The following is a 25,609-nucleotide window of genomic DNA, read 5'->3' as shown; positions in this document are numbered from 1 at the left end:
TCATTCCTAGATTTCTAACAGCAGGACACAATCCCCCTGGTGCCCAGCTTTGGGATGGTGCAGGGTTGGTAGCCATGCCCCGTGTGCCCAAGTCAAGGAGTGACACCACCCGCTGACACCCCTCTACTTCCCAAAGCCCCCGGCTGTGCGCTCCCAGCACCACACAAAACTTTTCCACCGTTTATGGGGAATGTCTTAGCGTGGATCAGAAGGCACCACCAGCTTTGTGCAAGCGCAGGGACCTCTGTGTGTCGCAGCCCTGCTCACCTGCTGGCAGAGCTGCATGCTGACGGTGGCCCCGTCGCTGCGCCGGCAGCTCAGGAGGCGGCGCCGCTCCCCGTGACCGCAGGTGGCATTGGCCCCCAGCTGGCACCCGCTCCAGCCTGCAGACACAAAGCAAAGGGTGCACGGCTGCAGGGCACCTTTACACTCTACACAGAATCAGACAGGCACAGAACGGCTTGGAAGGGACCTTAAAGACTGTATAGTTCCAATCCCCTGCTGTGGCAGGGACACCTTCCCCTAGACCAGGAACCTCAAAGTCCCATCCAGCCTGGCTTTGAAGCCTTGAACATGGGTGTTACCTTCACCCGCAGCAGCACTTCCCCGTGTCAGGGCATCCCACACCCAAGAACAACCCTCCACAAAAGAAAGTTGTTCTCAAAGCCAGGCAAGTCTCAGAGGAGACACGCTCTCTTCACAGTCCGATACCGCATCCCATTGCGACACCGGCACATCAGAGTGCACATGCTGAACGCTGATAAAGGCTATCAGTTCAATCCAGTTGGCACAGGTACAAGACTGTATTGTCTGAAGTAAAATTCCACTTTGATAAAGCAGCTGGGGAAGTTTCTGAAGGGGAACTCTGGTTTAACCAGAGGCAAAGCTATCCATTATTTAAAATGAAACTCTCATGCTCATGAAAGAAAAGCAGTATTTCCAGCGGAAGAAAATTAATATCTTATAACGTGTCTGAAACTACGTTGGTCAGAATACAACTAAACTGAAATAAGCTTTAAAACACCATTTAAAATAAACAAAAAGCATAATAGAAGCCACTAAAATTTCCATACACCACCAATAAATAAGAAGGATGAGAAGAAAACCTATTACTTTGTGTTTTCCACCTTTGATAAACATGAACACATAAATGTTCTGCATTTCTGAAATGTGATGATAAAAAAGGCATCATCCTGCTGCCTGTGTTTCTAGGGCTTTTATTACAAACAGACTGACTTCATATTCATAAATTTTATCTTGCTTTGTTCTCCCTTCCCACCAGCCCCCAAACTTCTCTTAGATCTCTCCTCTGCATGCCTTTCTCATTTATTTCAGCTGGTCAAAACAAAAGGATTTTTTCGGTTTTGTTTCAGTAATTTGTTTGCAACAGAACCAATTGCTTCTAAGGTCCTAAATAATGCATTTTGCTCTGAATATCCTATGCCCATCCATATAACTCATATTACCTTCAAAGCAGACTTCCGTTGGTATTACTGGCTTCACCAGAACCACACAGATGATATACTCTTTTAATTGGAATTTTGTAATTAATTCTGTTGATAATCCATTGAAAATCCCATTCAGCATGCTTTATTTCCAACGTACTTTCAACAACAATTTAAATAGAAAAATTGTGCATTTGTCCACTAATATGTAATAATGTAGGTGTGTAATTAACTTTATTGAAACCAGTGATGTCAAGGCTTTAACCAACACCCCAAGCAAACGTAACTAAAAACACATACTAAGGGTATATTGAATATTTGTACCTACCTGTTAGGTTGTACTGGTACTGGAAGCAATTTTGATTAAGAATACATGGCTTCATTTGTGAAACTTCAGGGCAGGGCTTTGAACTGACAGGATACCTCAGCACTTGTCGGGTTCGGGTTTGCATAATATTGGGGTCACACACCTGGACAGAGAAGGGATGGACAGTACAGAGACCCCAGTAAATCACACAGACATCACTGACTCCAGAAAAGCACGCAGACACCACAGACCTGGGCTGTTCATGCACATCCACGGCCACATGGAGTTAGGATACAATCCCACTCCTGTTCTAACAATACTAAAAAGCAGGTGAAGGTTAAAGAAATGTGGTTCAAAGTTAAGAATCCAGTGTTACTAAAAGTCATCTTTTATCCACCCTGACTTGGCTATTTTAGCCCTCCTATACTGGTTTTTTTTTCCATGTTTTTTGGGAAGGAACCTTGGGGACAACAGGATAAAGACTGACCCCACTTTGGTGTGCACTGCTTTGCACCTCCTTCCAAGACTTCCAGTAAAATGCCACAGTACTGAATAACGGGACAGGATTTTTGTTGCAATTAATGTGTTTTTAAGTAATAGCTGATATTACAGCAAAGCCCTCACTTCAAAGAAGGACATTAGTAATTGCATGTCAGTTATGAGGCTGACAAGACGAGGTGACTTTTCAGAGTATTGTGACACCAATGCTGATGTCCAGCTGCCTGTAAACCAGGATTTGCTTGTTTACATATTCACAGGAATATGAACCAACTGAGGCAGGTTTTCATTTCTGCTTGTGTGTCACAGGCATGAAAACTGTTTGTTTTTAGCAGCCCTCAATCCTCACTCCCATAGCGCTGCAGCAAGGAGCTATATTCCCACAATCCAGTAATGGGAATGGGTGAGTGGAAGTGGTCACAGCAAACCTAATGAAAATAAATCCCGTATTAAAGGTATTCACTGCCATTCATGGAGCAAGATGACCCATTTAATTCCTAGCAGTTTCTCATTAGGATTGCTCAGGAACAGCAAAGAAAACAAAACAAACAACAGCAAAAAAAAAGCAATGCATGTAGAAATACATTTTCATAAATGCTTGGGGATTTAAAACATGATTTTTCAATAGAGTACTATAATTATAAAAAATAACTAACAGTTTAAAACCACAGGCTTATTACCATGCAACAAACAGCCTGCAAACACCGAGCCCTGCACAGGTGAAAGTGTGGATAATTCCTGTATTGTGAATATTAGAGGGAAATGCAATGGTCCTGTAGCATAAATCTGGATCTCAGAATGCTGTAAACTGGATTAGCTGCACAGATGATAGCAAAACTGAAGAGAATAAATATCAGGACAAATGGGAAAAAAAGTCTGGTCCGCTCTTAAAATACATTGTCAGGGCCTATTCTGCTTATGTTTACACTACATGAAGGAAAATCTATTACATTTTTATTGCTGACACACACCTTGTCAAATCATTTTAAATGGTAATCTTATTTGAATACCCTTGGTCAGCTAAAACACCCAATTGTTTCTAATTATCTGAAAATTAAACCTATGCTAAGTGTTTACCAATAGTTTACTGCTTTTTTCACAACTAATCTGATTGTTCATTCTCACAAATAACACTAATAACTTAAATGATTTGCCAATAAAGCAAAATTACTAAGGAAAACAATCAAAGCATGTTTCTCAGTAGCTATTCCTAATTAATGTTTCTCTGAATTATGTTACCAAAGGGGAAAAAAATCAATGGATATTGTGACAGAAGCTGTCTGTGCCAGTTCAGAAATACCAGCTTTTGCTCTTTTTAAAATAAGGACCTGCAGACAGAAAATATGCCTCATTTGTAGATAAGTAAATTCTTTTAATAAAATAGTATTTTTCTCTAGTCTAGCAAGGCCCCCGTTGTGCTTGATTATAGGACACTGCTGCAGCCCAGTCCTGTCATAGAGCCCCAGAGTTTTCCTGGCTGGCAGGACCATTTTCCCTCCCAGATATCCTCCTGGTAGGCAGCAGACCAAGCTAACAAATCAAAATCTATCTGGTGCTTGCCAGGATCCAAACAAACTGATTTACTGGTTTACTGATGCTCTGAAGCCAGAATTCTCACTGTGCTGATGAGCCATGGTGCTCCGAAGCCAGAGCTGATGCAATAAGCCCCTCACTTTTACTAGTTTTGAATAATAAGGAATCTCTGTAGGAAGAGCATTCATTTAATCAAGCTGAGGACATGGGAAACATGCAAAAGTTCAAAGTCGGCAAACTGTAACTAATATCCTGTAATATTATTTGTTGAATTTCTCTTAACGTCAATTGAGAAGTCAATTTAGTTTTATAATTGATTTTCTGCCCTTGCTCTTTCAAGTTAACCACGTAAAAAACTGAGCCAAATATATATGGAACTGAGTAAGCAGCAGGAGGGAATGACTTGCAAAGAAAAAGATGAAAGCTGGAATTTTCAAAGAAGCAAGAGGGAGCTGAGTATCCAGCCACCCTGAAATCTCAATGGGCTTGGGTGCACAGCTCCTGCAGGACCCCTCCAAAAACCCAGGCTGGAAGAAATATTTATGACATGGCAAAGGCTGAGAAATGGATTGGCAGATTCGGTGGCATTAGGGGATATGAACAGAGAAAGTAAAGAAGAGGAATTGTTTCCAGTGGGGAGATGCTGAGGGTACTAACAAGCAATGCCAATGGGGCATGTCTACTCCTGAATGTGGATCTTAGAAAACACTGAGAGCAAAACCAATCACCACCAATGGCAAATCACAGGTTTAGGAGGCAGGACAGAAATGGCAATCAGCAACTCAGAGAAAAGACAGCAAAAGAAAGAAATATTTATTGAGTACCTAAAGTAAGAAATTACCATGGAATTCATCAAGATTTGAGCAAGATAACAGGTTGATTCTAAATATTCTCACGAATGGAGAAAATGACAACACTAATTTGACTGCTCAACTAATTTTCCATACAAAATAGTGAAGGTGCCATTCAGGTACATGGATCAAGACTGGATTTGCCCTAGGGATCCAAGTTTCTAATAACAAGCATGTATGAACCCACAGTTTCTGGAGTTTGAAATAAATAAAGCCCACTGTGCTTCAGCAATGCTTTACTGAGTATCTTCATTTACAGCTCCTCTCTTCCCACTGAGTGGATGCCACACTTCCAAAGACATTCTTTTACTTTCTACTGCTCTGTTAGTAACTAGTGCTTTCACTGACAGACGAAGCATTTTAAATTATTTTTTACATTAAGCAGCCATTACCTCCTCCATAGCCTGTAAGACTACTGCAACTGGTTTGTGCTCAGCATCAGCCAACATTTCCACAGTGTTGCAAATAAGCAAATGCAGGTGCCTACAACAGGTGTGTTCAGGAGTGGGGGGTTGACTTGCATTTCTAATATCATCTCTTCATGCTCATGATACTTATTTTTATGCCTGTGGTTATAAATCCCTTAACTGGTTTCCACAGTTGGGAGAATTTGGAATGTAACCATGGGATAGAAATGGGTGTAACAGCAAATGTTCCCTAGTCTGGGAAAGTGAAACCCACTTCTGACACCATCCAGACTAGAAATAAAGATTTATGGATCAAAGAAGGACAATGATTATGGGTGCCCACTGGCCATAAATAACAGAGAGGAAACAAGTCCTAAGAAATGGAGACAGCTGTGGCGCACAGAGGTAGAAGGTCAGAGGCCTGGAGAATTCTGTGTACATTCAAGATCAGCTGCAAATCACTTTGGCTGTTAAGTTTTCCAGACTATGTTGCTTGTTGATGTTGAAAGATTCCTTGTTGATGACTTTAAGCAATGAGGTGTCCTTTGGTGATAGGAACAGAATTAATTTTTGGATGAAAATAATAATGGGGTGCCACTTCAGGTGGCACATCAATAGCCTACAGCAGTAGGATGCCATACACAGACAGTAGGTTTCTTTACGGGTATAACTGTACTGCCCCAGCCTACTTTATAGTATTCAATCTCACCATTTCCATTACTCTTTTCCATAAAGTATGAAAAAGTTGAGCTAGAGCCACGGATCTACAGGCCAGATTATATAAGCCACTACAGAAACAAAATATTCTGAAGCAATGAGAGGTCTATAAAATGTTAAGGCAGGAATAAATCAAGGTTTTTCTCAAAGGACCGCTTAGAAATTATAACAGCCATCATCTTGATTCTATGGGGGAATTCCTGACACTATTGACTACTGCATTTTTTAACACTTCTTTTAGCCAAAGTTATTTCTTCACCATGACCACTTGTCACTATTTAAAGCTAACATAAAAAGTGAGGGACAAAAACATGCACAAAGGATGCAACCCAGCCTTTGCTTCTGACAGTCACAGAACTGACAAAGCACTGAAAGTTTGTTCTGGAAGAGAAGGGTATTAAATAAAATAAAGTTGCAAGGTTACAAAGCTAAGTTGCAGTGTAAGAGCTGTTAACATGTCACACATTAATACACACTATTAGACCCTCTTTGGGATGGAATTTAAGAGCTGTCCATTGATCCAGGCTTTCATATGCCTCATAACTGTACAGCACAGAGGCTGTAACCCATTACAGGGCTCTTTAAGCCGTTTAATTTATCAAGCAGATTGTATAATGCATCCTGCACTATAAATAGCTGCCTGCATTATCCTTAACCGGCTATTCATAAGGAAACATACAACCTCAAAATAAGGTAAATGCAAAGGCAGCAACCGTATTTGACTGTTTTTAACAGAGCAATGAACCATTACATTGTTCACGCCAGTGTGGATGTTTTGTAACAATTTAACAAGCCATTCACAATAACACCAGCAGTCTTTTGAAATGAAAATGTACTTGCATAAATTTTCTTTTTCAGATGCATCCAGGTTCTCAAACCTCGCCTGCCTCCACACAGAACCATTACTTTTAAAAAAGCGATTGCTAGCAAAGATTAATAAAAATAAAACAACTAATCTAAAAAATACAGCAGTTACCCACTTTTTTTTGACAAAGCCACACAAAAACATCCAAGTCACAGCTATGCATAAGGAGTAGTTCATGTTCTTCCAAAAAGCCTTGACCAGCATAATTCTTACGCTTGATTTGAATAAATTATCTCTTGGGCTAGAAGGACAACTCTGTGCAAGCCTCACTCTTCAGTACAGCCTTCACGCCGCAGGTCCTCTGCCAAACTTACGTGCCAAACCCAGAGAGGTTGGGGAGCTGCCTCTGGAGATATCCAAAAGCTGTCTGAGGACACAATTCTGAGGAACGTGCTCTGGGGAATCCTGCTTGAAAAGAAAGGACTGGGTGACCTCCAGTGGTCCCTTCCAACCTTGCCCATTCTGTGTTCAGGTACCAGTTGTGCTGGAGACTTCCATAATCCACACAGTGACTCCCAGTATCTACAGGAGTCCGGAATTTCTCTTCCAGTTGGCATTTCCAAACTGTAACAACTCCAACTTGCATCGACAAAGAGAGTCAGTGCAGACCTGAGAGCTCGCTGTATCACTTGGTGACACTTTTAATCTGGTCAGTTGTGGGTATCCCGCTCCCCCCGCTGATTCCAGGGAATAGCAACTCAATTGTCGCAAGTCCTGAGCGCAGCACATCGCCATTGATCCATGAGGAAAACGCTTGCTGAAATGGAGACAGCTGTTCTCACTCACCACACACGCAACCTCCTATAATTAACTAATTTCAGACCTCTTGGAATTAGCTTCTAGAAATGCCAACAGCTGAGGCAAGCAAGGAGGCCACTCCAATCCACAACGGGGGCTGCGACAGCCATCCGCCGACAGAGAGCTAACGAAATAGATTTGAGGTAATTATTTCAGGGACTTGTAGCACCACTTGCATATTAACTCTTTTTAAGAATGCTTTGATGAATTCAATTGAAGTCAATTAATTACATTTCCAAGTCAGATGAATACAAAGTCGAGACGCCGCAGGAAGAGTGTGTTATTCCACCACTGAATATGTAACAGAGATGACAGGATTTCAGTTCCCAGATTGCTTAGCTGGGTCTTTGAGCAATCAAGTGATGATGTCTGACTGAACAGGCTATTGTCCCTGGAACAAATATGAAATCTCTTAAGCAAAATGCAAGTCAACCTAATTTCCTTGTGGGTTTTTGTTGGTTTGGTGGGGGTTTTTCTGCTTTTAACTAGCAAGCTTCAAACTGTTATTGTAAATGGCTTTAAAGCTTGATATTTAAGTCACTTGGATGTTACTTAAGGACAAAGAACAAAACATTACAAGCCAAAAAATAGTCTTCAACCACAGGGAAAACCATTTTGCATTTACTTCTCTCAATAGAAAAATCAAGAATAATAGGGAAGATTTAAATCACTAACTATGCATTTCTTGAATCCAGTACGGAGACAAAACCTCAAAGCAACCTTGAGGCACTGTATTTCTGACAGCTTCATTTCTGACCATTAGATGAAATATTAAAATTTACCTTTGTGTAGCAGTGTTTAATAGCACCATAATCAAGATGCAAACTATGTAATTCAGTCGAAAAACACACATAAAAGAATTGTGGGAGCATCTGAAATTATAAAAGACCATAAAAGTGTTTAAAAGCAAAAGGGAAATGCAGCCGAAAAAGGTAGAAAAAATACAATGTTTTAGCAGAAAAAAAGTATTGAAGAAAATACTTTCCATTGACAAAGCAGTCACCACCTTTATGACTCATTGATTTCAACACGATTCAAGATCATTTACCATCCTGAAAGTGGAAAATTCACATGGGAAGAATATTGCTACAAGATAAAACCAAGTAATACCCTAGAAAGTATCCAGAGTACAATGACATATTGACAAAAGGTACAACGGATAATCTAAAAGGCCTCTTTATATTCAGCTGATAAGAGTTAGTTATTCTGCTATCAGGATGAATTTATTATCAACACTGTAAAACATGAGGAGAACACCAAAGCGACTGGGAAAGAATTCTCACCTAAACAAAATCTTAGGTAAATATCTCAAATCAAAAAGCTCCTCAGGCAAAGATAAGACTGAAATTGTGATTGTTCATTTCTTACAAACTAGAATTTGTCAAGTTTCATAAATCCTCTTTCTCTCCAGCAAGACAAACATGACCAGAGCTACAGGAAGACCTCCTGGAATGGTCATTGGCAGCTGCCTCATGAGAGTGTTATGACTAAGAGTGCCATCTATTGTGGTATGAAATGACAATGTGCTTGAAATAGAGCAGCCAGGATGCACAGTTTTGCTTTTTCATTGCAAGCTGATGTGATCTTTCAAATTTTTTGAAATTTTTGAGTCCATCGACTCGTAGCTGTCCTAAGTGACCACCTCTCCTTGTGGCTCAAGAGATGAAAGGTTCATTAATCACCCTGGCTGGCAGTGCCTCACTCCAGCCACCACAATTCCCTCAATCCCTGCCTCACACATGCCAAAGTTACACCAGTGATACAGCACAGTCATTCTGCACTAACAGCAAGCCCAGCATTTGCCTTGGAGATGTGCAGCATGTGCAGCCTGGGAGGGGCTGTGCTGTGTGGCTCTCTCTCAAAACCCAACACCAACAGCCAGAGTAGCTGTAAAAGGGTGACAGCGCTGCTGTAAACTCATCAAAGGGAGGGTTTTATCTGCCCATAAAACTTCAAGCTGTTTATTGCCTCGTATCTGGACAGAACTATAGAAACACATGCTCCGCCGGCACACAGTCATCTCAGTTTCACAACAAAGCACTGCAGAACAGCTTGTGAAAACATATTGTTCAGTTAATTGCATTGGCATGCAGATGCCCTCACATTTATGAATTAACATCCACCATGGCAAAGGGATGTACAAGGAGACACAGGGACTGTGGCATGTGGCCCTGCGCCTGCCAAGAGACGTGCTGCCTGATGGAGTGCAGCCCACGAGCTCTGGGCTTCCCTTTCCTGTTCCTCTGGGCTACGGAGGCTTCGCTATCGCCAAAAAAAAGGAGCCTTCAGGCAAAAACTCAGCGTGTCTTAAAGATGTGAGGGTGCTCAAAGCTTCAAGCAGTCCTTCACAACCAACTGACTGCCATCAAGACACCTGAGAAACCCTCAACAGCCTCAAGGATCTCTGCATCAGTTCACTGAGTGGGAAAATGAAGAAAATCCATGCCTGAAAAAGTCAGTGGCAAAGAAACAGCCCAACCACAGTGGGACTCTGCAAGGTATCCAAGCATTTGTATGGGTTGCAAGCGTGTTATACTTCATCAAAGCCATGCTGCTTGGGAGGAGGTGAAGGCAGGAAATGAAACACAAGATTTTATTTGACATGTTCTTACCGAGTATATTGATACGCTACACAAAATATTATGGAAGGAAATTACCTGTGTCAGCACTAGTATAAATACCTGTCCAATAACCACTCAACTTTCAGTAATGGCCCTGTTAACATGGGGGCAATGAATATATGTTTGTCACTTAAATACATCAAGCAAGTCTATTAAAAAACCCCTCCGAGATTAAACCTGGCACCTATTTCAACACTGATCAGGGAGAAACAATAGATCTGAAATCACGTGGTTTGAGGCCAGAGGCTTTTCATAACACAGAATTTGCAACTTCTTTCCATCTTGCACACTTAGGAAAACACAGAGCACTTCGCAGTGGCTTGAATCCCTGCATAATTCACAAAGTTTTGAGTATTTCATGACATGACAAATCGTTCAGGCACCTCGCTGTCATACCCTTCTGCTGCTGTTGCCTCGCATCTTCCCCCAAGGGTTTGAGGAGGAGGAGACACTGGACAGAAATAGTGTGTGCTGGGAGGGGAGAGCTGTCATTCCCTCAGGACTAAGACCTGTCCAGAGGAGTGTCACCCCCAGGGTTTACCAGCAGGTTGTTACAGCAGTCATGCACCAGTGATAGAGGTCTCCTCTGCAAACATTTCCTAAGGCATTCAGCCCTTACTGCAGCTGGAATAGTGTCCCTTCACCCACCCAGCTTGTGTGGGCCCTCTCCCACAGCTGATCAAGGGGAAGGATGAGTTGAATCAACTGTCACAGTAATAACTATGTGTTTCACTAACCAACTTCCTATAGCTCTGTCTCTGTAGAGACATAAATATCTCCGGATTCAACCACGCTGGCAGGATCCATTAAGGCTGACATGCCTCAGAAAATAATTTACTTTCCTAGAAAATAACTAGGCCATGAAATAGTTGAAGGACAAGCGAAGACTGCTGCATGAGGAACACTGCCAGGAACACGGGCAGGAGAGCCTACCTGTGGACACGGGCTCCACTGTCCCCAGTCAGACACTGCACACTCACTGGGACAGTACAAGCTACACTTCTGCACTGTCTCTGGGACTTCAGCCTCACTACACAGAGTGTTGGGCACAGCCTCCACGCCGTGGTCCTCAGCAGTGCTCACACACCTACACAGAAAACACACATTTTAATTAGAGTATCACCACACGATGGATATCAACAAATTTCCTCAACCCCATACAGGACGTGGACATGACAATAGCTACAAGCAGCATGGCTGGTCAAAAAGTAGAATTAGTATGTTAATGCAAATGGAAATCAGCTACGTGCACAACATGCTTTTGTTACTTCATACAGAGGGATTTTAACTTTGATCAGCTGACAAAGGAGCAAACAGAAAGTGACAACCAGCGAGAACAAATCTTAGTGCTCCTGCTAGTGACATCTGAACATTTAGAAATAACTCAGCATTTCCCCATGCCTGGGGAATGAATATTCAGTAATAATGAATGCCACTCTGATGCGTGCAGTGCTATTACTTGGGGAAAATGTTAGCAAATCAAAATATGGAGGCTTTGCACCTCAGGGAGTTTTATGTATACATGGCATTTAGGTTGAAGAATACTAATTTAAATATCATGCCGTGTTCCTGAAAAACCAAGGCTGCATCTCTGAAATGCTTTTCCTGTAAACCATGGCATATAAACATGTTTCTTTTCATTTGAAATACACTGGACTCAGCAACACACTCACTGACAGATGGCCAGATATTGCAGCTTTATGCAAGAACGTATCAGCTCTTTTTGATCTGGAATACCTGAGCTTTTGCCCTCACGCACCTGACTTTCCTCGTTTGTATTCCTTCTCCACAGTGCAGGGAATTTTGTTCGCTGTTGATTTCACATGGAGACCATGGTCCTACTTCCCAGGAATACTGATTGCACTCACTGTAGCATGGGACCGCCTCGTGCACCTGTCAGGAGAAAAGAACCAAACTCTTTGGTTGAACTGTCCAGGTTAGCATGTCTGCAGAAATGCCTCAGCCAAGCCCACAGAAAGGCACACCGAAAAAATATCCTGGCTTACACTCCTCATGCCAAGGCTGTTGTAATGGCTTGAAGTTCATTTACTCATTATTGACTTGCCAAGGGATTTTTAAGTATATAATGAACAGCAATATGCATGCAGCATCTTCAGAAGTAGGATAAATAACAGCTATTTCCTGCAGCCAGAAGAGGAACTCCATTACAATTTCATTTGCTCTGCCTGCTCTCAGTATAATCTATCACATGTCATTCACCAGCATCGTATGTACCACATCCTTTTGTGTTTCAGAAGGAACAAACTTAAAATCAGCACTCATTTACCTTTGCTTCTAACGCAGTCTTATAAGCCATTTACCACAGAAGAATGAAATTTCATGCATCCTACAAATTTCATTTTTATACACAAAAATGGTAAATGCTTTTTTGCCTGCAAGTGACTTATCTCCAACGTATCTCCTAATCAAACATGACAGTGTGTTCACCTGAACTATGGTATCTACGTAGGGAGAAAAATACAGCCAAAAGCTTGATAAAAGGTGCCAGATATTCAGGTTGTTAAAAGCAGCACACTGAGATATAGCACTTCAGCAGATTTTTAGGTTTAAATAAATGAATGCATCAACAGTTCTATTACAGTGATGAATAAAAGTTATTTATTTTGAATCTGGCTGTCTGCAGAAGCTGATTTGAAGATACAGTATTCCCTGTTGCTTTGCATGAAACATAATGTGCCACCCTGGAAAAATACAACATACCTAAAATTTCTTCTTCCACACACCAAAACCTCCTCAGCCTTGTTGCTGTGGAGCCATTTCATTCTTACCATTAGAAAAACTTTAAACCAATGGCCTTCTTCCCAACTAGCCCCCAAAAAAGTCAGCCACACGTTTAATAATTTACAGCTTCATTTGAAAACAGCAAATTATGACTAGACATGCTGGGGACACAAGAATAAAAAAACCCTCTTTGTAGCATATTGGAGCTGGGAAGACAAGAAAATTGAGATACCAGTCTGAAAACAAAACTGGAGTCCCATCAGAAAATCACCTTCATTTCAAATGGAAGGAAGAAAACTTGCAAAGGAAAACTCCTGTGAAACAGAAAATGCCAGAAAATAATTTTAACTGTGGGTCTGCCTTACACTGGGCATAGGTTTAGCAGAGAAGGAAGAATAACAGATGATGAAAAGTGGAAAATCTGTGAAGGTGAAAAGACAGGAAAAAGGGAAATCAAAGTCTGAACTGGTGAAGGCAAGGACAATATGATCTAATAAGAGCATCACATTTCACACAAAGGAGGGGAAAGGGAAGAGAACAAAGGGGGCAAAGGCAATCACACCATTAGCACCATTTTCCCTCCATATTATTAAACACAAATGACAAACCTGGACGTGGCTTTGAGCAAACTGAACCAGTGGAAGGTGTCCCTGTCCATGATGGGGGAGTTGCAAACGAGATGATCTTTATGGTCCATTTGAACTGAAAGCACTCTCTGGTTCTTTGTGGACTGTGCACCAAGGCACTGGCACTTGGCCCAACTCCAGAATGTCCAGGTGTCTGCGCCTTGTACAAAGTGCACACAGAGCTGAGCTTCTCACACTGAGCAAGCAGCACCACAAGCACTGCTAATTAGCTGAGCAGCCAGGCTCGTTATCATTAACTAGTGTACATGGGAGCACAGAAAAGCAGCATCCACCAAGCCTGGGCTCAGCACCAGCCAGCAGGGAGCCCACGGATGCTGGGACACAGCTGAAGCCACCATCCTGCCCCAGCAGCCTGTCACCTCCACTGAGTCCTGCACGCACCGGGGACAACAGCAATCCCTCTTCAGGCACTGCAAAGCCTTTGTGCTCCCCACAGACATCCATCCAGGAGATGGATGTAGAGTCAGGGAGTATTTATTAGCTTCCCTGCTCCACAGGGGGATGGAAAAACCACAGCCTGCCTATGTAGCCTGACAAAACACCCTGCCATCCACAGGAGACGATCAGTGAGGGAAACAGGTGCTTGAGGCCTGATTCGTTTTTTCCTCATCACAGAGGGAATGAGCAAAGAGCCAAACTTGGACAAAACTGGCAGCCAGGGGCCAGCCTGGGGAGAAGGTGCCTCACAGGGCAGTGTCAAGGATGGTAAAATTTAGTAAGTTTTATTAAAAGCTGGGTGGCCTGTTCCTGCCGTTTAGACTTCTGGAGAGGAAGATGAGGTTGGGAGCAGGCAGGAGGTTCTGCCTCCCTCCCTCCCTCCCTCCCTCCCTCCCTCCCTCCACAGGCACAGTGGGGCAGCCAGGGCAGTCCAAAGAGCAGCTTTGGGGATTTAAGATTCCTTTCCTTGCTCTATTAAGTAACCCTTCCTCGGGGTTAGAGTATACCACCTTGAATCCTGCAGGTTCACAGCACTGCCAGTCCTGCTGCCTGAAGCCAGGGTGAGGCTGAGAGCTTGGGAATCCCATCTCGTTGTTTCACTGACCTCTGATTGCTCTGCCTTAATATCCCTTAAACCTCAGACCTCTGCTAACCAGCAAAGCCCACCAGTGGACAGCAGCAAAGGCTTAACATCAGGCATTTACCATAGATACGTTTTAGTGGTCAAAACCTCCTGTGGTGTGTACCTGCTGTAGTAACTGTGTAGGAAAACCAGACGGAGTTGGGCAGGCACGGGATGCCACGTGAACTAAAATCTATCTGAGGAATCCTGTGAGCCAAAACAGAAATCCCATAGGCGCTGACACAAATACACATAACGTGAAGTGATACTTCAAATGTGCTCTTTAAAGAGCAGGGAGGATCACAATACAAAGCCATTGATACATCAGGCCACTTCTAGCCTGATGTCTGATGGAGTGAAACCAGTTCGATTACATGTGAAGTGCCATCAGTTCTCTTCCTCCTCCGAAAGACAGACAGACAGACAGACATCCCACTTTGTGCTGGAGGAGAGAGGACATACAGCACTGGCTGCATGTCCCTGTGCTACCTCAGACACCTGGTGATGTTCTGCTGACCTGTGCAGTACTTCCTCTTTGGTCAGGATCCCCAGCTTACACTCACCACCAAAAACCTGAATTATAACTGTCACATATAAGCTGTTTTCCCAAGTTACTGCGCTGACACCACAGCATATCGTTCCTGTGAACGAGCCCTCCCCTCTGCCCTGTGTCAGTGCTGAGCAATGCCACCTCTGGGACACTGGAGAGCTGTAAATAACCACCTGCGTCACCAGGAGGGACAGATTTCTTCAGAACAAGTTACAACAGGCACCTGTGGATGCCATTAAGCTTTAAAGTAGGAGTCTCAAGGAGATGCAAGCTTTCCACGGGTGGAACTCTGTGGGAATGAGTTCAGGAAGCTGTGAATGCAATTTGTAACTCCATCTTTGCATTTAAAAACCACAGTGATGTGGCATGCAGTCCTTTCCTCCACAGGAGAATGTTTTCCTCCCATTTTCTCTCCTGGCTTGCCATAATTTGTTTTCAATCACCTCCAAATCCTCTTTTCTTTATTTTTTTTTAATTTAGAAAAAAAACCCCTATAACAAACCTTAAATCCTTCCATTCCTGTTTTTGCTAGGAGCTGTGCTACTTAAGAAGGTCAAACAGACGTGCCCTTGATTTTTCATTTTTAATGGGTTTTGACGAAGCATTGCTGTTCTGTGGGTCCCACAAAACAGAGGGCCCCAGGTTCACTTCTCACCTCCTGGGTCCCTGGGAACAACCCTTTCCTGACCCTGAATAGAGGCTGGGATGGGATGTGGTGTCCTCACTCCCTCATTCCTCACCAACCTGGGAACCCAAAGCACCCAGTCCTGGAAGGGTTTGGGATGTGTTCCCATGGATCCCTGGCTGTAACAGAGTGCATCCAACCTTCAAATTACACATGGTATAGGTCTCTTGGCTCCCATCAAGTTTGCCATCCACTACCTCTGCTGCAGATACAGAAGTCCCAGGTAAAGCTGTGGCACTTCTCTTCCCAAGCACAAAGACAACAGTTCCTTTGAAAATAATCTGCTTAATGCTCACCCTTCCCCAAGCTTATGCAAACCTGCTATGACAGTGCATTTACAAACCACTTCACACTGAGCCCCTCACCCATGTATGGAGCTGTAGTGCTACAATCCATGCCCTGAAGGACAAAAATGAAATTAATTCCATGCAAGAGGCACAGGAACCCATTGTTCTACATGGAGGGAGAAAGATGCTGGAAGCTGTAGACACTTGACCTGCAAGGAGCTGCAGAGATAGCACCCAGGGTGACCAGCCTGGCTTCACCCCTTACTGCCTCAAGAAATGAACACAGTCTTCTGGCATTTTAACAAATTAACTGCTTTCCTCAATTTTTATTCATATTTACATGCTGGGTTTTGGGCTCAGTGAACCAAGGGCTGAAACGATGCCTGCCTGAAACCAAGGGGAGTTTTGCTGCTGCCTTTCACAGGATCACTCTTTGGAGTCAGAATTAACCTGGAACACTGCTTTAACACCTGAATCCCAAAATCAAGTTGATGGGCACAGTTGTCAATAAATTAAAGGGAAGAAGGACAAAAGCTACTTTTTAAGAGACAATCTGCTAAAGCTTACCCTAATAAAACAATCCAGTTCCCATTCACTCAAATGCAAATCCTAAACCTTTGCTGAAGCATTATTGATGTGGACAGCTACTTCAACAGGATATATAAATATCAATCTATTTATTTTCTCTTTTAATAGCTGATACTTGCATTTTAATGAAAAATCCAAGTATCTAACCACCAAAGAGCTTTGGTGTGATTTATAATGTTCTCTAACTTACTTACTTATTTAAGTGTAGGCTTCCAAAGGACTTACAGAAATAAATGCACTTGCTCAACTGATGTGATTCATGAAAAGAAATTCATACCTATACTTCAGGTAGCCTGTCTGGTGAGCACCTGCAGAATAAACTAGAATGAGGTTCAACACTTCTGAAAATCATAGTGACTTCATATTTCAGTGAACATCAAGATTTATTGCCCCTCAAGGTAAATATTGACTCTGGTTTTCCCTCCGTCGATATTTTAGCTTTCATGACAGTAAATCTTGGTGTTCGCTCCAACTAAGTCAATATCTGCTTATTATATTAGAACAACCAAACTGATCACTGTAGCAGTTGCCTGAGACCCTGAGGACTACCTCTGTGCTATTCATTTCTAATACAAATGGGTTAAATTCATTGCTAACATAAGTTCATTTCACATGGCTGCCCTTACGTCAAGGTTACATTAGACCTAATACATTGAAACAGTCAGAACCTAAGAAATAACAACCCATTTTCAAACTGTGGAGACCATCATGTGTAACAGTAAAGGTAGAGAAGATTTCATATAGGGAAGACAGCTGACTTGCTCTGGTTTGCAAAGACACTTGCTGCTAAGGGTTAAAACCACCCCTACTGACACTGAACAGCAATTTGCTCACTTTTAATCCATTTTGCAAAACCACTTGTATGTTTTCTCTGCACATCCAGGCTGCAAGAGGAGGCAGCAGTTGGATGTTCTCCTCCTCTCAGAGCTTACGGCCACCACCTGGTGTCATGTGGGCCGCAGCCAGCACTCCTGCAACCAGCCTGACACAAATGGATCCACAGTATGGTGGGAAATACATCTGGAAAAATGTCCATTCATTGTAATAATCTACAAATTTGACTTCCACGTTGACTCCATCTCATTCATCCAAATCTTTTCTTTGGTTGAAAGGTGTCCATATATTAACTGAATAACTTTTATAATGTTCCAATACTGCTTTCGCATTCTGTTTAATCCTAACCAGATAATTTCTAACAATGAATTTCTTTTATTTAGTTCTTTAAAACGGAAATAAAAATTGAGTATTGCTTTGTTAATTACTTAACTGCGTGTTTGATTTGGCAGATCTAAGCACGCACTTAAAAGCTTTACTGAATTAACTGTATATCTGAAGGACAAGTACTTGCACACTAACAAACACTACATCACAGAAATTATCTCATTAAAATTTCAACATTAAATAGTTCTCTTTAAAATAAAATTGATTTTATTTCATGCTGGTTTATATATTGATCACGATTGCCAGAAATATGCTAACCGCTCACCAGTATTAAACCTGGTTGAACAGTTAATTTTCAAGCAAATTAGATTTTGCAAAGCAGTAGCCTCACTGATGAATACTTTTCTTTAGGTATTTGGATGCTGCAGCAAATAGCCACCAAAACTTAAAAAAAGAAAATTGCTCAAAATTACTTAGAGCACAAAAGTTTGAATAGATCTGCGGTAAGACTTCTAAATTATCGGAATTCCTGAATTTTGTATGCCTTCAGCAGATCCCTGCACAAATACTTGTGAAACAAATTCAGCAGTTTTAGTTTCCATTTACACCAAAATCAAAGGAGTTTGTGTTTTTTACCTCCTTTGTGGTGCAGAGAAAAGAAAATCAATTAGAGCTCTGCTAAGGTTCTGAAAAGCCTTCACTGGAGTTGGACCAAAAAAAACCTGAAACTGTCTAAAACTTTGTATCTGGAAAAAGGATGGGATCCATTTTATTCTAAGTTCAGAGCCAGGGCAGTAATTACGACAGCCCAGACACAGAGTAGCTCCAGTTCCCAGTATCTGCCCCATGGGCAGCACGGAAGCCCTTACACAAACAGACCCCTCACCCTTCCTCCACTACTTCAAAAACTGCTGAAAAATTATTTTCTCTGAAAAGAGTGAAAACACTTATGAAGCCTCTGAAGTTTCCCCTGCTCTTGATTATCTATTTATAGCCCCATCCTCAAAACTGCTCAACTTTAATCCTAATTTACACATGAGACAACTGAGGATGAAGAGTTGAGTGATTTACTAAAGGAAGCCCTCGGGGACTGGGGGACTCAGTCTGGAAATGCCCAGTTTCTTGCACTAACTGGATGATATCTCAACTTAAAATCAGATCCTGGAAAGCTCCGATAAAGACATTTCAGGATGAAGCCATCAAAAAAATCAGCACTGTAAAATTCTGGCTGCAAAATGAGGAAAAGAGGAGAAATTAGGAAAGCAGCAGGGTATTCTTGCTATAAAGGCATCTGGATGCTCCATTTTCCCTCACCATGGCCTTTAGATGGTTTTACTTCATCTCTTTTTTTGCTGGACTTTGCAAAATTCTCCTAGTAAGTCCCTCACTTTCTTCTAATGAATAATTAAATATTCAAAGTCAGACACTGATTTATTTCAAATTCTTAAGCGCAATGAGTGGAAAATGCCTTGTTTAGAAAGTTAATTGAGGCGAGCTCTGTCGAACCCCAGTCATTACATCTCTCTCTGATAGAACCACCATGTTGCTCAGCAAGGTTTATTAATTCAGATTTACGAGTGGTAAGTGGTTTTATTTTCTGTGAGATTGTTGGAGGCACTAGAAACACCAAATTGTAACACGGTAAAGCATCAGTGCTCTTTCTCAGAGATTAAAATACCAAATTGCTATCATTCAACATGAGTAAATAAAGAAAAAATATGCAGCTCCTGGCCCCAAACCTGCCTTTCTGGTTTACGCATGGTTTTACTGTCAATACAACCTCTGAGGAGCAGGACACAGCACAAAATAGAACCTTGCACATATTGGGTACTTATTTCTACCTGAAATACTCAGGCAAGACAATTTAGTCTCAGAGTTATCAAAAAACCTGAGGCATTAAAGTGTGCCTCTCCTTTTATTTTACATTTTAATTATGTTTCGTTCCTATCAAGAAAGTATTGAATCCAGATAAGATACTAACAAATGCCATCTTACTATGTTGTCAAATACAGGGGTTTAAAACAAGGCAGAAACTCATTAGTGAGAGTTTCAATGCATTTTTGCAGATTTCAGAAGGTGTAGGTGCTGCTGCCTCCCTGTCACAAAGCCAGGGAAGCATAGAAAATTTAAGTAGATACAAATAAATCAATATCCCTTGTTTCTGAAACAGCACATTTTGCTGCAGCTGAAGTTTCAGGGGTAACAAACAAATGTGGCACCTCTCTGGATGAATCTGTTATGTTATAATAATGCTGGATCCAGTTTTAAAGAGAGGAAGAAGAAAAAAAAAGCTGATTGATGAAGAAAACATCAAAGCCCTTTTTTACTAGATGAGAACGACAAGATGAAGACAGATTGCAACACCAACCTGAGCCTTTGTAGATGTCCATGTTAGCAGGGCATGACAAGCAGAAAGGAAAGAAAATTATATATTCATTAGTTTGGCTGCTGCACGATAATACTGCAAAAAAAAAAAAAAAGGAAAAAAATGCAGAAAATCTGCGTAAAATAGAATTGCCACAATGTAATGTTGCATTCAATCCTTTGATTTCCCCATCTTTAAAAAAAAAAAAAAATTACCTCAAGCAGAAATCAACCATTTCTTTGTGAGTGAATGAAAAGCACTACTATGCTGAAGAATAAAGCAGAGTTCATTCAGCTCCATCCAGCAATCCTCTGGAGCTCATCACTGTGTGTCACAATCAAAGTTTAGGATAATAAAAAATTTTTTTTGAAAATCTGTGAAAATCTATGAACGTGAAATCTGGTGAGACACCCCACAATTATGAACTATCAGTCATAACAGATCAAAAAGGCTTTCAGATATTTAAGTATTAATTGGGTGGCTCTGTCTCTAGTGAAGTCTGCAGCTGCCATGTCCCTCTCCTCTCCCGTGACTGAAACACCCAAGGAAGCCCCCACAGAGGTGTGGCAGGAGCCAGCCCAGCCTGGGGACACGGGGCACTGGAGCTTGTCCCTGCCACCAGCGCGGTTCCCTGGCCAGCCAGCCGGCGCTCCCAGACCAAATCACTGCTCCAGCAGGTCAGAAACCTGCCCCGGAGGAATATGAGCGAGTAATTACTCGATCCAGAAGCCAAGTCATCTGTCACACGAAATGAAATAAACGCCGTCACCAAACACAAACAGTCCCGCTGAAGCACTTTCTTTGCAGGCATCTGGACAATAGGCAATTTAAAGAAAAGACCATCAGAGCTTCCTGCTAAGTTAAAAATGATGCCTCGGAGACAAAGCTCAGCCCTAGCCTTTCTTTTAGGAGATTTTAAATCATTTCAAGGTCTAAGAGCTTCCAATTGATATTCTATCAGTTTATTTTCATGTCTTAAGCAAGAATGAATTAACGCGACAAGAGCGGTCACGTCTGTCCTTACTGTAGTATGATCTTGAACTGACAATTTTTCCACATGAGATTTAAAACCAGTTAACTGACAAGAACAACTTGATTGATAGCACTATAGACAAGAGATAGAAGAAACTGGGAAGTGTCAGGCAGTTGAAAGTTATGTTTTCTGAAACGCAGGTCTATGAGGCTACACCAAAGGCTGGAAGCAGAGAGAACTGCAAACTGCTCCTGAGGCTTCCCGCAGTCACAGCAAGAAACAGTCCAGTTTATGATCCTGAAAAGCAGGAATAGAAATGCAAACCAGCCCATAACCTGATTGTTTCGTTAGGATGAGACTGTGGCTCTTCCCCCAGCCCGCTCAGCAGCAGGTCTCATTCCTCCTCAGCAGCATCCAGGCAGACACGGGTGCTCCCAGGGAGAGCGGGACAGGCGCTGATGGATGAGTGATAGATCCCATAGCTTCAGAGTTCAGAGAGATCACCCACACCCTGATTAGTAACTGGAGCTGGAATTTTTTTCCTAGAAGAGCAAGACAATGCAGAAGGCAGGAGATGTGACAGCCTGTTGCACGGCCTGTTTGTGGGAGCAGTCCTGCTGCCAGGACAGGCAGACGCCGGTGCCGCGTTCAGACGTGGCAATAACTCGAGTGATTTTCTCCCCGTAATTAGGTGAGGCAAAGGCAGATCCCCCAGCAGTGCCGCACAGAGCTCAGCCTTGGGACCAGGCACACAAATCCACAGATGTGAAGGCAGCTAAAGCCACACCACTGCACACTTAAAAATCCTGCAATTGTTACAATTTGACAGTTTTTATTGCTATTTCTTGCAGGTGGATCCAGACAGAAAAAATTTAGGTACAGAAGAGCCATGTTTTCTTCCCCGAATGCGTATGTTCAAGGAAAGTGATGTGCTGCAGAGAGAAACCATGCTTCTACCTGAAAGAACATCCATATTTAATAAACTAAAGGCTCCCTTGAGCAAGAAGTTAAATTCTACCCAACCTACTTCAAACATCAGAGTGCACATACACTGTCCCCAAGCCAAAAGAGAAGAGGGAATTGCTTGTGAGCCACTACCCTGTGGGGTAGCTGATGTCCCTGTAGTTCTGGGTATCTTTCTTCTCCGTTGTCATTCCTTTCTTTCAGGGCAGGGAATATGTATTTTCAGATTCCTACATTTCTACCACTGACCCGTAGTTTGAGGTTAAATGCTTTACATGGACCTGCACAAACCCACACGAATCAATGCAAAGACTTCTACTGAATTCCACTGGGACATGCTGTAGCAAGCAAGAAACATCTGAACGTTTACAGGTGCTTCACTAAAATTTAGGGAAGAAAAAGTATTGATCATGGTGAATTTTTGCTGCAGTATGTATTTATTTAAAGTGGACATCGATACTGCCTATATATTGCTGATTAATGAGAAGCTATATAAAAAGTAAATAAATGGGTTTTTGAATAAATCTGACAAGGAACACATCCCTAGGGGTGTGCAGTGGGGGGGAGTTGGACTATATAATATTTAAGGTCCCTTATTACCCAAACCATTCTATGATTCTGTGAGGGAATAACAGAATAATGCTTCACACACCTGTGTCCATGCTCTGCAAAAACCAGCATCCAGCACATTGCTGTATTTTCTTGCTTTTAAGGAGTTTATGAGTGTCTGACTACAGAAACCCTACCAGAACACTGAACTCCTGATTCAGTACCGGAGGGCACTGTACAATATAATACGCAGGACCAGTGCACCAAGTCCTGCTCTGTAGCACCAGTCAGGATGGGTATGTCAGGGCAAGAGTGATTTAGCAGATCCCACACCTCTGCCATTCCCTGGAGCACTACCTTCACGCACCCATGGTTCTGGAAATAATGGAGTGAAAAAGGCTGTATCCCAAAACAGTAAGTAAAAAGGAGGAAATAGAAAGCAAATGCATATGGAGACTACCCAACCCAGCTGTACTTTGCAGTGTGTCGTATGAACCACTCTACCTGAAACTTTTTAGAGATTAAATAATGCAATATAGCAAATAGGATGTGATATAAATTAGAGGACACAGTTAATTTAAAGATCATGTAAATGGTCTAAAAGAAAGTATTCACTCAGCCCACTGCAGATGAAAAAGCAAGGAAAATTAACAAGGCAGAGACTGAAACTGATGTTGAATAGCAGATCTGAAAGGAACTGAGGAATCAAAGAAAGAAGGGTTAATACCATTACTGATCACAGGAGCCACACAGAGAAAGCCCAGCACTATAAAAAAGTCACTTCACAACAGAGGGAATGGCAGAAAATGGAAGATCACCAACAGGGTGAAGACAAAGACAGGGAATGAACTTTTTTGTGGTAGGCATCGACTCAGAAAGTTTGGCTAACAAGGAGGGCAAACTTGAAGAGATCCTTGAAATAACTTCTGTGTCAATGGGGTTATTTAAGAACGACAGGGACAAGATGCCCACCATCTTCAGAAGATGCAGTGCAAGAGAGCTGGAGGAAGAAATGAGGAAAACAGTGAATTGCACAGCAGCCATACAAACTTCTATTCTTGGGAAAATATTTTTCTACAGACATCATCTGTAAGCAGTAGAAAATAACAAAGAGATGAGCAGCAGGCAGCATGGGTTTGTAAAGAACAAACTGAGTGAAATCATTCTGATGTTCTTGAGTAATAGGATAAGAGATGCTGTGGATAGGGGCGAAATGGCAGGTATTATGTCGACCTTAGTAAGCCTTTCACAAACCTTCAGGCTAAGGAAATACGGTTTGGATTAATCTAATACTCTGCAGTACAATGCTGGAAAATCACATTCAGAATAGTAAAGTGTAACTGGCAAGAAACCACACACATGGCCTTGCAGAGCTTTATGTTCTGTATCCAGTCATACTCCTTGTTTTCATTAATGTAGGGCTGATGGACTGAAAATTATTCTTACAGACTGTGGATGCTGCCAAGGTGAGAGGGACAGCCAGGCAACTGGAGGACAGGAAAAGAATTCAAGATGTACTTTATGAATTGGTGACATGGAATGAAAAAACAGATTGAAAGAGAAGTACAGTGACCAGAGACTGACCAGACAACAGAGAGAACACAGGATGAGAAACAAACAGCCTCTCAGTGGTACCACTGTCCTGGATCCAGAAACTGCAGAGAACCATAAAGAGAATGTGATTCAATAGTACAGTAAAATGATGAGACTAATGCAGAGTTTGTAAAACACTGAGGTACCACTTCACCTGCGGCACAGATTCAGCTCAGGAAGCACATCCAGGTTTAGGTATCCAACTTCACCAGAAATCTGAAGGATTTGAACCAACTGGGGAACAACTGATGACAGTAACACTATAAAGACCAGAATGCAATTTCCAAGGTGAGTGGTGGCATTTCCTCTGTTGCCTTACAGGCAAACATTTAAAACACCAATATAATTAGTTACTATCTATATGACGGCAGGTCTGTCAACAAAGCATGGTATCACTGTCAGATAAAATAGCAATGCTTGGCCATAAAAAGAAATAACTCTGCCGTATCACACCAGATGCAGAGCAGCAAAAAGGCACCTGAGAGAGCTTTAAAGAGATCTTCCAGCAGCTTGAAACCATCTATCCGCAGCATCACTGAGCTCTATGCTGGCTTATTCACTGCTGCCTTGAATAAATCACAGATTGCCAGACTCTGTTTTGGAAACCAGGGGCTGTCTAATACCTCATAGAGGAACAGAGGGGAGGAACTGCCATTATATTAAATATTAACAACACTGTTGTTGTAACACTGCCTACAGTCCCAGTTCCTCGTTGTAAAAGTCACATTGATAATGACAGAGCAGTTAAAGGAAACCCAGGAAAATAATTCAAAGTCTGGAACACTTGCCCCAAAGTAGCAAAAGGAAGGAACCTACTTTGGTTCAAATGAGAGATGGGAAAAAGGAGATTCAATTATTTTTGAGAATATACAGAGAGAATTTTTCTTAGAAGACCTCTTTTTAAGCTAGCAGGTGAAGATGTATGTTCCCAAGGCCGAGAGCTGTAGTCGGACAAACTCATCCTAAAATTATAAACAAAGAAGGAACTTTTAAAGCATGAAGGAAATTAACTACTGGATCAGTTTATCCAGGATTATTCCTCCTGCAGCCACAACCTCCCCAGCTAGGCAGGGGTTTGACTGCAGACAAGGAGCTTATCCTGCACAAGAGGTCAAAGCAGACCCTCATCATCATCCTCATCATCATCCTCATCATCATCATCATGTACCTCTGGTCTTAGGATCTCTGAATGAGGAACTCCACTGAAGACTTCTAAATCACGTATTAATCATGCAGTGAGCACCACATTCATTAAGCCACACCACATACTTTAAATACAAATTGCACATTGAAGATTAAGGGATTCTTGCATGGATTTCACGTACATTTTGAGAGGCTCTCAAAAAACCACAGTTCTACATTATAGATCAGAGGCACACTGGAGTTCAGCCAATTCATGTATCA

General features: G+C 42.0%; 1 protein-coding gene across 1 annotated transcript in view; it reads right to left on the bottom strand.

The window, feature by feature from the left end:
* The window catches only part of THSD7B (thrombospondin type 1 domain containing 7B), a 241,849-nt gene that overhangs the window by 20,560 nt on the left and 195,680 nt on the right, over positions 1-25,609 (bottom strand). The window contains exons 15-18 of the mRNA XM_066190387.1: positions 11,802-11,935; positions 10,976-11,129; positions 1,774-1,915; positions 268-383 (exon numbers count right to left, since the gene is read on the bottom strand). Of these exons, the coding sequence (XP_066046484.1) occupies positions 268-383; positions 1,774-1,915; positions 10,976-11,129; positions 11,802-11,935 (546 nt within the window). The remainder of the gene's footprint in view (positions 1-267; positions 384-1,773; positions 1,916-10,975; positions 11,130-11,801; positions 11,936-25,609) is intronic.

This window comes from Chamaea fasciata, unplaced genomic scaffold (assembly GCF_029207755.1).
Source record: "Chamaea fasciata isolate MVZ Bird 193981 ecotype frontalis unplaced genomic scaffold, bChaFas1.0.hap1 SCAF_8, whole genome shotgun sequence".
In the NCBI taxonomy this organism is placed as follows: Eukaryota; Metazoa; Chordata; class Aves; order Passeriformes; family Sylviidae; genus Chamaea; species Chamaea fasciata.
The sequence above is the reverse complement of the archived record's forward strand: the minus strand, read 5'-3'. Positions and strand labels throughout refer to the sequence as shown.